Here is a 12,915-nt window from a genome sequence, read left to right as displayed (position 1 = left end):
GGCCACTTCTTCAGAGAATAAATAACCAAGTCAAAATTAATCGAAGTTTAAATAGTACAAACGAACAACGCAAGAATATTATATGCGATCAATAAAAAACAAGTCTGACCGAAATGACATGAACTTGACTTGAATACATTTAAAAATGATATTTATTTACACTTTTAGTTTTCAATTATAATTACGGGTAAGTTGCAATTAATCTGTTTACCATGTCGTTTCAATTAGGTCAATTAAATATCAAGCGTTGAATTAATGAATAGAATAGATAAAAAAGAAAACATTAACCGATGAACTACTAATAAGACCCTAAATAGATTTTCGATTTTTCGCACTACTTGTTTTAACCAATTATTTCATTTTTACAAATATTCAGACAAATACAATAAATCTAGAGAACATACGACAATTATACATATTGACATTAGGTAGGAGGATTAATTGCAACACATATATCGAGTTTACAATATACATATATGCACATATTAACAAGATTATTGAAATCAATTTTCAGCCAACTAAACAGAAGCAAATTATTAAAAATATACTTATAGTAAATATTTATGAAGAACATAGTATTGTAAAACTTTACTAAAAAGAACAATTAAAACGAAATTAAAGTGTTTCGGACTAATAATATTAGATTAAATGATAATCTTGTTACATTACTCCATATTAACTATAGTGTAATTAACTTAAAGTATATGAATGTAATTGTGTATAGAATAGCTTACTTTTGATTCTTTAAACAACACATACTCTGCATCTGCACATAACTTATTTAGTAATGCTTCATGTTCTGGGAATAATTTTTTCATTGCACTGGTAAGTAACTGAAGAGTTTGATCACGACACCATCCAGTGATTCCGGTAACATTACGATTGTCTGGACTTATTACTTCAGTTGTATCTGGAGCTGAAACCCATGATGACTAAAGATAAACAAGAACGAGAAATGAAAGAAAATGTAGTCAAGAATATAATGTACACTATGATAGAATACATAGAACTGTTTTGGTCACTGATCACCATTAATTTGATCATACAAATAAGTCGGGAAACCAAACATCACTAAGAAATATAAGTGCATAATATGAAGTGTCCAAAGTCCATTGCTTTTGAAGTCATAGTTTATCTTTCTCAATAGGTTGGTATAACTGAGAACATTCACCAACTAAGACGTTTGTCTGTCTGCCGAAAGACGAACGAGTACACTGAGCAGCAGTTCAGAATATACTACACTCTGGCTGTGAAATATAGTCCATAAAAGTACGAGATATGGGTGAACTGGAAATATTTGTTTACAGGTGCCTTTGAAAAACGCTTCACGTATCGTGGGACGACCACGTGAGCAACGCTGAAGTTAAGGATAGATCACTAAGAAACATGGTAAATCAGTTGATGGGCCATTAATCTTCATTGATCGAGATGTCCTGGATGTTTATTATGCGTCCCTAACCACTACCAACATAAATGTGTATCGATAGATGAAGCAAGGGTAAGCTGAAAGAAGGCTAATGAAATCACTGACTGTTGGTTTGAATTGCGTTGCCTAGTACAGACCATCTGGTTAGGGTCGTTTGATAATTACTATCGGTGGTTGTAGATGTTAAGTAACATGATTAATCCTAGTTTAATGCCTAGTTTTAAAATTATATTATTTATGTTTAGCCTTTTAGATTAAAATTGATACTACTGTTATTTTGATTCCTTCGTTATTCATTTTATCAATTTTATTTCGCTGTGTTGAAATGGTGTAATAACTAGGGGTGATATACATGTTTGCTATCCCCTACATTATGATTGAGTGGATATTAGAATAGGCTGAGGGTGTCATTCTCTCGGAAGTTTTGATACTTGGTTGTTCTCTATCACTTTATATCTCAGAATATAGAGTTCAAATAAGCCTCAAATTCCTATGACAGATCATATTTATTATCCTCCACAATGGAAATGATTAAATCTTAGTCGGATTACCATCTCTTTAATTCCATTTCACCATTCTTATCCATCCAACAGATTGGTTGTTAAAAAAAATTCAATAAAATATCACGTGATTGAAATGATCTTATTTATTTGCTTATAAGATTATTATTATTAATGGCTTTATTCAATATTATATTTTGGTACAATATAGAATTCTCAGCACAGGGTATTTCAACAAGTCACTTACGCAAAAAAACAGTAACAAAGACGAAAAAAAGGAAAAAAAGGTTCAAAAATATAAGACCGAAAAACTGTACAACTTTTAAAATTAAAGACATGTTAAGAATGCAGGTTGTTGACTAGGTTAACCCTAACAACCTGTTCGTCACACAGTATATTTGCTAGGTAAGGTATTATAGAACTTTTATACTTTTGTTTGCGTGCATGGATTTTAATGTAATTACGTCTCGTTCTACCATAAGATATACAAGGAGAAAGATAAGAGTGAAGGGGATGGTTAGTATCTGATAAAATAACAGCTGCCAGGAGTTTGCATGACTTTAGATGTCTATCCACAACCACATTAATTATGACCTCGAAAGATTCATCACACATCTTGCTAACTGCCTTCAGCACTCTCCGCAATATAGCAAAGTCTCTTCTCAAAAGCCCGGGAAAGAATAATGGAGAACAGTAAAGAATAATAGGTAATATGCAAGAATTGACAAATTGTAAGAGTAAATGACGAGTAATCCCAAGAGCATGCAATCTCTTTATGTAGTAAGTCAGACGGAAAACCTTCTTTGATAACAATAAAACGTGGGAAGACCAAAAGAGATCAGAGGAAAAGGTAACACCAATAAAATTGACCTTCGACACTGTGTTTATCAAAGAGTCCCCAATGGTACAAGCATTATGGGATCTCAAAATGCTGTTTAGATGCCGTTTATGTCTCATGCTAAAGTTAACAGCTTGACATTTAGACGGATTAAGTATGAGACCATTACCAACAGACCAACAATCAATATAAGACAAAAACTCATTCATTTCTATGGGATGTAAAGAGGAAGAGATAGGCATACATACAGTGAGATCATCCGTATATTTCACAAAAGTGTATACTGTGGAAGATAGCAGATCATGCAGAAAAAAAGGGAAAAGAAGAGGTGAAAGAAAGGCTCCTTGTCGTGCACCCTCATCAGACAGTAGAGACTCTGAACACCTTCCTCCAAATACAGTATACTGTTCCCTTCCAGAGAGGCAGGAACATAGCCAGTTGGTTATCCAGCTGTCAGTGTTGATGCTGATTAACTTTTTAATTAGAAGTTGTCTTCGTATAGAATCAAAAGTTGAAGTATAGTCCAGAAAAGCGCATCGAACATACTTCTTAGCCTTTTCTAAGTTGAACACTATATTGTGATGCGGAACAGCAACAGCATCTAAGGTGCTTCTTTTGCATCTGAAAGCAAACTGATACGGATCAATATGCTCTTTTATCGCAGGCTGAAGTGAAAGTATTAATAATTTTTCCATTGCTTTGAGGAAGGGTGAAGTTATTGCAATAAGTCTAAATTTTACATTCTTATCACCAGATGCTTTCTTGGGTACAGGAATTATATTTATCTTTCTCCATATTTTCGGTATGAGATTAGATGAGAAAGATCTGTTAAATATAGTCGTGAATGGATAACATAGAACGTCAGCACATTTTCAAAAAAGGAGGTTTGGGATACTATCAGGTCCCAAACATCGGGATGAATTAAGCGATTGGAGACATCTTCGGACATCAGTTTCAGTGAAACTAGGAACACAGCTAATATTTAAGCCCGTGGATAGAGGGAGCATCACATCAGATGACTGACGTACAAAAGACTTATTTAAGTCACAAACATTCAGCTGATTATCGCTCCTAAACTGTCTGTCACTTGTAAGTTCTTTAAAGAGTTTCCACATACTTAGAGAGTTTTTGCAAGACAAGAGTTTCTGAGTAAATATAGAGTTAAGACGTCTAATCTCTAGGTTTATTAGACCATTTAGCTTACGAACATTATTAGAGTTTTTCTCCTTTTACATTCTTTCTTTCACCCTCCGTAGTCGTTTTAGTTGTGAAGATGTAAGTCGATCAAAACTTACAAAAATGGTTTCAGTGGGACAACAAATATCAAAACAGAATTTAAGATAACAAGTGATGACATCAGTAGTGATTTCCAGTGAGTCATCTGTAAACAATTCCCAGTTAGTCGTATGGAACATGTTTTGCAGATTTCGAATATACTGTTCTGAGTAATTCCTATATTTGACCTTTTTAGTTTGATGTAAGAGTGTACTCTTTCCATACTTTCCTATATACTTTAGGTAAGACACGAATTATACAGTGATCCGAGCTAGACAATGGAGCACGTTTACGAGTCACATACATACGCACATCATTAATGAAAACGAAGTCTAAATGAGCATCAAAACGGGTGGGAAAATCTACTACATTTTGGTGACCTAGTGGCGTAAGGAAGCTACAGTCACATGCCCCCGAATGCCCTTGTATGGCCGAGAGTGGGGTGGGCCCGCCCTTCCTCTCGAAATACTCTCACACGGCCACGCGTATACAGCCTCTGCCAGGGAAGTCCTACTCACTGCCTTCTCGTGGCATTACTGTTGTTTACGAAAACGAGAGGACGAAAAGCGAATGTCCGGCGCTGTAACCGGATCCCAAACCAATGGTGCACATGGGCTCCAGTATCCTGTGGGAACAAATGGCGTATGAACCAATTGTTGGTCACCGGCTACCATGGGAATGCATCTCCTCACGATGCTCCACTGACTTGTGGGTTAGACCTTTAGGTCATAGGCTCGGGCACCCGGGCAGTATCACAGCCCACACACACAAATATGGTGTGGCGCATATATATTTGGTGCTCTCTTGTACCAATATTTATGTGTTGAAATAAATAATCAATACAAATACAGTCACATGAATTGAAATCACCACATACAAGTGAAAGTGAATCACTGAAAGCAGTAACAGCGAACTCAGTAAATTCATCAGCGAAAACAGATAGCGCAGATGATGTGCAGTCTGGAGTCACGTAGATATTGGTAACATTAACATATTTGTATTCACTCAGATGTTTTGGACGACATCTTAGAGTTAGACAGTCGATAAAGTCATTTGAAAACTTAAAACACAAACGAAGATCGACACGTTTACGTTTACAAACGGAGCTACACCACCGCCACACCTCTTTTTATTGTTTGATCGATCCTGACGATAAATTTCGAAATCACGTAGTGATATTAGGCAGTCGTCCTGTAAATCATTTAACCAAGATTCTTGAATTGTGATGACACCACAATTACGATACATATTTTTGACTTAGTACGAATTGCAGATAGTCCACTTTGTTGATTAGTGATCGGCAGTTGGAATTTAGAAGCTCGGGAATCGAAATATGATTACTGTTCATTCTATTTAAAGCATATTGTCAACCACCACGATGTCCTTTATAGTAATTTTTTGTAACTTGTGGAGCAAAAGGTCGTAGGGTTTTCATAAAAGCGCTTGAATAGGTTATGCGATTAATGGACATAATGATAAGTTAAAACAAATGAAAAAGCAGATAACTTGTTGAAATAATCAGATGGCAGAAACAGGTAGCCCAGATATTTCATACATCTTAATCCTTTGATAAATTTAAATAAAGTGAGAAGAACAAGATTTGTAGAATAATAGACATATGTTTGATTTCAACGTTTCGCATCAACTGCAAACGGCATAAATTTACATCAATGACATTATTCTAAGAAAATTTTACATACCATAATCAATGAAGTTTAGTTCGTAAAAACATCAGAAACAAGAAGAGGAAACAACATATTTACCATAATAGTTAAGAGTGATTAGTATTGATATATTAAAGATGAAGATATAAAATTAGCCTTGGAATATATTGAATCCATGTTATTATGTAAATCTTGTTCTTTTCGCCTTATTTAAATAAAATATTGAATTGAGTCATTATTAATTTAATTATAAAATTAAATTAAAGATTGAGTGAATTCTATTGCTAATGCTAACAAATGTTTTAATTAATCACTGAAAAAGCAGAACGAACACAAGCACTTTATTATAAAAAATTATTTATTAAATTTTTACTAACCTGTATAAGTTTATCTGTGTCACGTCGACGTTTATTAAATTCACTAGTGATTAGCTTTTGTCTTTCTAATTTATCATACTCTTCACGTTGTTGATCAGCTGAAAATTTTTCCGAATCACCACCATTATCATCATCAAACTTATTAATATCATTGTAATTTCCAATATTGTCATTATCATCATCATTATTATCATTATTTTGGTAACCAATTTTAGTAGCTAACAAATCAAAGTGGAAAAAAGATCGAATGATTGTAACGCATAATTTCAGAGTGTGGAATGAATTGCTCTGAATTTTCGGCTTAGTTAATAAACGTAGTGAAAACAAGTTGGGTATCAGCATCATATTACAATAGAAATACCGGAACTCTTTATGAGGTTTAATAGTGTATAAAATGAAAGATTAAAAAATTATCGCATATGAACACAAATTGATAGAAAAAATGATGTATTTAGTTCAGTAGAAAAACTAACTATGAATAAAACTGACGCTGGTTTCAAATTATTAAAATTCCTTGATTAGAGAAAAACATCCAATCAAGAAGATAAATAATCACACTTTATAACATATGAATAACAAAATTAAAGTTAAAACTGTGAAGTTTGTGTGAAATATCGAGACTTTTCATTTGTCAAATACACAACTGAAATAGCGTTGATTGGATTAAGAACTAACAGAACCAATGCGTAGTTAGAGAATTCTATGTCCAGTCTTATGAAAGATTTATGAATTGGACCTTAGAAACAACTACGTTTTGTGCCTTAATATTAGATGAAAATTCGACTGATGTTAATCTGCTAGATGTCTGCAGTTACCGAGTGGAATTGTGACAGTTTTGAGGAAACTGTCATCAAAAGATTAGTGCAAAGCGTACCCTATTTATCGATACTTATCAGGTCCTGTGGCATGACTATCTTCAACAACGTCTAATGAGTAAAGTTATATGTAGACACTCAGTTTACAAATTCGAAAGTCTAAATAAACCAATCATATTCAATACAAATTGAAAATAAATACTTACTAAATTCAAGAGCACGGAATAATGCTAGATTCATACACACTCGTGATGCATTGACACAAACATCACAATGATTCCCACATGGAGCTTGTTCATCTTTGAAATAAATTCCCATCTGTTGGTGCCTACAACTTTGGTGTGTAAATAGGGAAGAAGATGAATATTAATCAATTGAATTGGGAAATGGGATTGTAGCCAGTACTTTGCACACTTAACTAATTCGAACACAGATCCAGTTACGGGCGATAGTGTCATCACTATGAGATTTTAATGTTTTGAACACAGTACAATCTCATCAGGAGGATCATCAGTGCGCTGATGAAAAGATTTTTCACACACTTCTTGTTTATAATCGTAAGTTAATTGAAGCCGTTCGGCTGAATTACCTGCCTGATAAGTAACTAGAATTCATACTGCCTTAGCTCAAAATATTTTATGCTCAACTGCGTTGCTGGTCAACGCCTTTGTCTTTTGAAATCCATACGTCTGTAGGGTCTGAGAATCGATATTATGCATGAACCACCAGTTCAGTCGCTTCAATCCTTTCAACTATATATATATATATATATATATATATATATATATATATATATATATATATATATATATATATATGGTGTGGCATGATTACAGCCTGCTGATCAAAACTCAGAAGGCAGAACTATGTTACATACTAACCAGTAACAGATTAGGACTTATTTCATTCTTACGAGACATAGGTTGCGGCATCAATACCTTGGTATTGTTGTCTTAAACTCTAGTGCTCGATGAAGCAAAATCAAACATGAAGGGTATCTCTTACACTAAGGTTCCAGATAGGCCTCACTACTGTATTGACAGGTACAAAACGTCCGTTAGGTGTGATTTGGCTCAATCACATCCAGCCATCTGGCAAAAAAAGATGACAGTCACATCCCTTGGAACAATCGAATATTTCCTTATAATGTAAAAATCTGTAAGATGGTCGGCTGATTTGTTCTAGTAAAACAATGACTACTGGATTGAACCAGATAGTAGTACAGACGTCATAATGTTGTGAATGAAATCTGGAAACTATGACTTAAGAAGAAATTAACTGACTATGAAGTCATCTACTCTTAATAGTAACTTGAATAAACATTAACTCACGATCACAAAATGCATAAATAAACAGAGAGAGAACCAACATGTAACAGTCAACACAATAATATATGGAAATTAGCTGGACTCACTTTGCTGTCTCAACATATTTTACCATCGTATTAATATCAATTTTTCGACACTGAGTGTTATTAAGTGACTTTTGAGAACCACTCTGAAAATAATGTATGATTCGACAAATAATTTACTTACGTTTGGTTGTTGGTTTGATAGAAAAACAACAGTATCACGTTCCTTCTTAAAGTAATAAATTCGACAAGAAGCTTGTAATCCATCTCTTCCAGCTCTACCTGATTCTTGGTAGTACGCCGCCAAACTTTTAGGTAGAGTCCAGTGAAGAACGAATCTTTGGTTTAAAGAAAATCTCGAAATATAGAGAGCTATTAATTATTTATAAACTATATTTTGGTATAACCTATATGTGCATTTCGCTCTTTAGAAAATTTAGAAGTGTTATGGAAACAATTTACTTACAAGCTATTATCTGTCCCGACTAGTTCGATCATCAACCAATGACGATATCAAAGTAAAAAAGTTATAGGAATTTTATCGTTGTTTAAGGATAAAACATCAGAAGCGTTAAAACTGCTAAGGAAATAATAACTAGGTCAAAAGAACTATGAATGCATTTTCGATCGTCACTTAACACTTAATACCTAAGTTAGTATAATATCAAGTGTTATGTATTAGGAATGTAAAACGTCCTTGTTTTATCTAAACTTATTGTAAAATTACATCAATTAATTTCACAGATATTAGCCTTTTCTTGAGAGATATAGTCCACTTGTATAGTATACACTGGTTGTACTGTGTTAGATGAAGACGTTGGCAACTTAAAGTGTTTTTTGAGCATTTTGAATATCGATGTAATATCTGAATTAGTTTGTTATTTTTTGCATGTGAAGTGCGATATTATTAGTTAGCATTACAACAATACACAACCACATGGAGTGAAGTAAAAAAGTGTTGATGCGAGGTCGGTAGTAAGGTCATAGCTTATTAGTAACAGGGCTAGTGTCTTAAGCGACAGGATGTCCGAGCCAAACTTCACTGACTTTGGTATAATCATCTGAGCCGAATCACCACTGTTCCTTCTTAAAGTACAATTTGAATCCAAATACATGAACCTATATTTGGTAAATGAGTCACATTAAAAATTAGTTTCGACCAATTTACGTACTTTAAGAGTTCAATTATCTCTGTTGACTGGGTGGCCAATCAAAGCTCGCTGTGAACAAGAAATCCTTACTTGATTTATACCGACACATGTCAAGTGTGGCATAGTTTAAGCGTCCAAAAAAGCGATTAACGGTTGTGTTTTTAAAACCTCAATTTCAGTGGGGCCACCCAGTGATAAATCTTGGGACAATGATGATGGAAATGTGAATCATGCTGTCACGAATATTCTATTGTTGTCCGTATGTTTTTGTCTGGTTTTGCAATAAGTTGAAAAAGAATATTAGTATCAAGACAATCATATGACGTCGATTCAGGAAATCAATGACTATTACGTATGGGAACTTTAAGAGTAATACTTGAGAAACGCCATTTGTTCCCTCACGATCCTAGAGCCGACGAGAATTGTTGGTTTGAAATCAGGTTTTTCCGAATCCCCTAGGTGGATCCTTCAATCCACCAGTGCAGTTAAAGCGCCGGACATTCACTTTTCATCTTTTCGACTTCGTAAACAATCCCGCTAGGAGACAGTAAGTGCCCCTTCTGACAACCAGAGCGACCATTTATTTAGGTACATAGAATGTTCGTACAATGTGGGACACCGAGAGAGCCTTCCAAATTGCTGCAGAAATGAGGAGATACAATCTAAAGGTGCTTGGGATCAGTGAAACACATTGGACGCAAGTTGGACAACAACGACTAACTTCAGGAGAAATTCTGTTATACTCCGGCCATGAAGAAGAAAATGCTCCACATACACAAGGACTTGCATTGATGCTGTCCAAACAAGCACAAAACGCACTTATAGCATGGGAATCTCATGGACCAAGGATCATCAAAGCCTCGTTCAAAAAAAGAAAGAGGGCATTTCAATGAACATCATCCAATGCTATGCGCCTACCAACGATTACAATGAAGACGTTAAAGATCAATTCTACAATAGGCTGCAGTCAATCATCGAGAAGTGCCCAACAAAGGACCTGACCATTCTAATGGGAGATTTCAACGCCAAGGTTGGAACGGACAACACTGGATATGAAGACATCATGGGACGACACGGACTGGGAGAAAGGAACAAAAATGGAGAGAGATTTGCAAACCTATGTGCCTTCAATAAACTGGTCATAGGCGACACCATATTCGCACATAAACTCATTCGAAAAATCACATGGACTTCACCGGATCACACTACGCAAAACCAAATCGACCATATCTGCATCAACAAAAAGTTCAGGAGGACGATGGAAGACGTGAGAACCAAGAGAGGAGCTGATATAGCATCAGATCATCACTTGCTGGTCGCCAAGATGAAATTGAAACTCAAGAAGCACTGGACAATGGGGCGGACAATATCACAAAAGTTCAATACGGCCTTTCTTCAGGATACTAACAAACTCAACAAATTCAAGACAGACCTCAGCAACAAGTTCCAGGCCTTTCATGATCTACTCAATGGAGAAGGAACTACTGTGGAGAGCAACTGGAAGGGGATCAAAGAGGCAATCACTTCAACACGTCATGAGGTCCTGGACCACAAGAAGCACCATCACAAGGAATGGATCACTGTTGATACACTGGATAAGATTCAAGAAAGGAGGAACAAGAAGGCAGCAATCAATACCAGCCGAACAAGAGCAGAAAAAGCCAAGGCACAAGCTGAATACACAGAAGTAAACATGCAAGTGAAGAGGAGCATCAGAACCGACAAACGTAAATATGTGGAAGATTTAGCAACGACGGCGGAAAAGGCTGCAAGAGAAGGAAACATGAGACAGTTGTATGACACGACAAAGAAACTCTCTGGAAATCGCCGCAAACCAGACCGACCAGTGAAAAGCAAGGAAGGCATGTTAATCACCAATGTTGAAGAACAACGAAACAGGTGGGTAGAACACTTCAAAGAACTCTTAAATCGACCAGCTCCACTGAACCCACCCAACATCGAAGCAGCACCCACGGACCTCCCAATCAATGTTGGCCCACCAACAATTGAAGAAATCAGCATGGCCATCAGACAAATCAAGAGTGGCAAAGCAGCAGGACCGGACAACATCCCAGCAAAGGCACTAAAAGCAGACGTAGCGGCAACTGCAAGGATACTCCACATCCTCTTCAATAAGATTTGGGATGAGGAACAAGTACCAAAAGACTGGAAAGAAGGACTCCTGATCAAAATACCAAAGAAAAGCGATCTTAGCAACTGCCATAACTACAGGGGCATCACTCTTCTCTCAATACCGGGAGAAGTCTTCAACATGGTATTGTTAAACAGGATGAAGGACTCCGTAGACGCCCAGCTTCGTGACCAACAGGCAGGATTCCGTAAGGATAGATCGTGTACAGACCAAATCGCAACTATACAGATCATTGTGGAACAATCAATTGAATGGAATTCATCACTCTACATCAACTTCATTGACTACGAAAAGGCATTTGATAGCGTGGACAGAACAACAATATGGAAACTTCTTCGACACTACGGCGTGCCTCAGAAGATAGTCAATATCATACAGAGTTCATATGATGAATTAAACTGCAAAATCGTGCATGGAGGACAGTTGACAATGTCGTTCGAAGTGAAGACCGGTGTTAGGCAAGGTTGCTTACTCTCACCCTTCCTCTTTCTCCTGGTGATCGACTGGATCATGAAGACGTCAACATCTGAAGGGAAGCACGAGATACAATGGACATCTAAGATGCAGTTGGATGATCTAGACTTCGCAGACGATCTGGCCCTTCTATCCCAAACGCAACAACAGATGCAGGAGAAGACAAACAGTGTGGCAGCAGCCTCAGCAGCAGTAGGTCTCAATATACACAGAGGGAAAAGCAGGATTCTCCGATACAACACAGAATGCACCAATCCAATCACAATTGACGGAGAAGATTTGGAAGATGTAAAAACCTTTACATATTTGGGCAGCATCATTTATGAACAGGGTGGATCTGATACAGATGTGAAAGCGCGGATCGGCAAAGCAAGAGCAGCATATTTACAAGTGAGGAACATCTGGAACTCAAAACAACTGTCTGTCAACCAACACCAAGGTCAGGATTTTCAATACAATTGTCAAAACAGTTCTACTGTATGGGGCGGAAACCTGGAGAACTACGAAAGCCATCATCCAGAAAATACAAGTGTTTATTAACAGTTGTCTACGCAAAATACTTCGGATCTGTTGGCCAGACACTGTTAGCAACAACGTACTGTGGGAGAGAACAAACCAGATCCCAGTGAAGGAAGAAATCAGGAAGAAGCGCTGGAAGTGGATAGGACACACATTGAGGAAAGCTCCCAACTGCGTCACAAGACAAGCCCTCACATGGAATCCTGAAGGCCAAAGGAAAAGAGGAAGACCAAAGAACACATTACGCCGAGAAATGGAAATAGACATGAGAAGAATGAACAAGAATTGGGTGGAACTAGAAAAGAAGGCCCAGGACAGAGTGGGTTGGAGAATGCTGGTCGGCGGCCTATGCTCCATTGGGAGTAACAGGCGT

At 36.6% G+C, this 12,915-nt stretch overlaps 1 protein-coding gene across 1 annotated transcript in view; it reads right to left on the bottom strand.

Annotated features, from left to right (window-relative positions):
- RECQL5 (ATP-dependent DNA helicase Q5) overlaps positions 1-12,915 on the bottom strand; it is a 34,551-nt gene that overhangs the window by 19,411 nt on the left and 2,225 nt on the right. Inside the window, exons 4-8 of the mRNA XM_035733064.2 lie at positions 8,431-8,584; positions 8,310-8,392; positions 7,102-7,229; positions 6,081-6,298; positions 735-932 (exon numbers count right to left, since the gene is read on the bottom strand). Of these exons, the coding sequence (XP_035589598.2) occupies positions 735-932; positions 6,081-6,298; positions 7,102-7,229; positions 8,310-8,392; positions 8,431-8,584 (781 nt within the window). The remainder of the gene's footprint in view (positions 1-734; positions 933-6,080; positions 6,299-7,101; positions 7,230-8,309; positions 8,393-8,430; positions 8,585-12,915) is intronic.

Source organism: Schistosoma haematobium, chromosome 3 (genome assembly GCF_000699445.3).
Source record: "Schistosoma haematobium chromosome 3, whole genome shotgun sequence".
Classification (NCBI taxonomy): Eukaryota; Metazoa; Platyhelminthes; class Trematoda; order Strigeidida; family Schistosomatidae; genus Schistosoma; species Schistosoma haematobium.
Note: the sequence above shows the minus strand (reverse complement) of the source record. Positions and strands in the feature narration are given on the sequence as shown.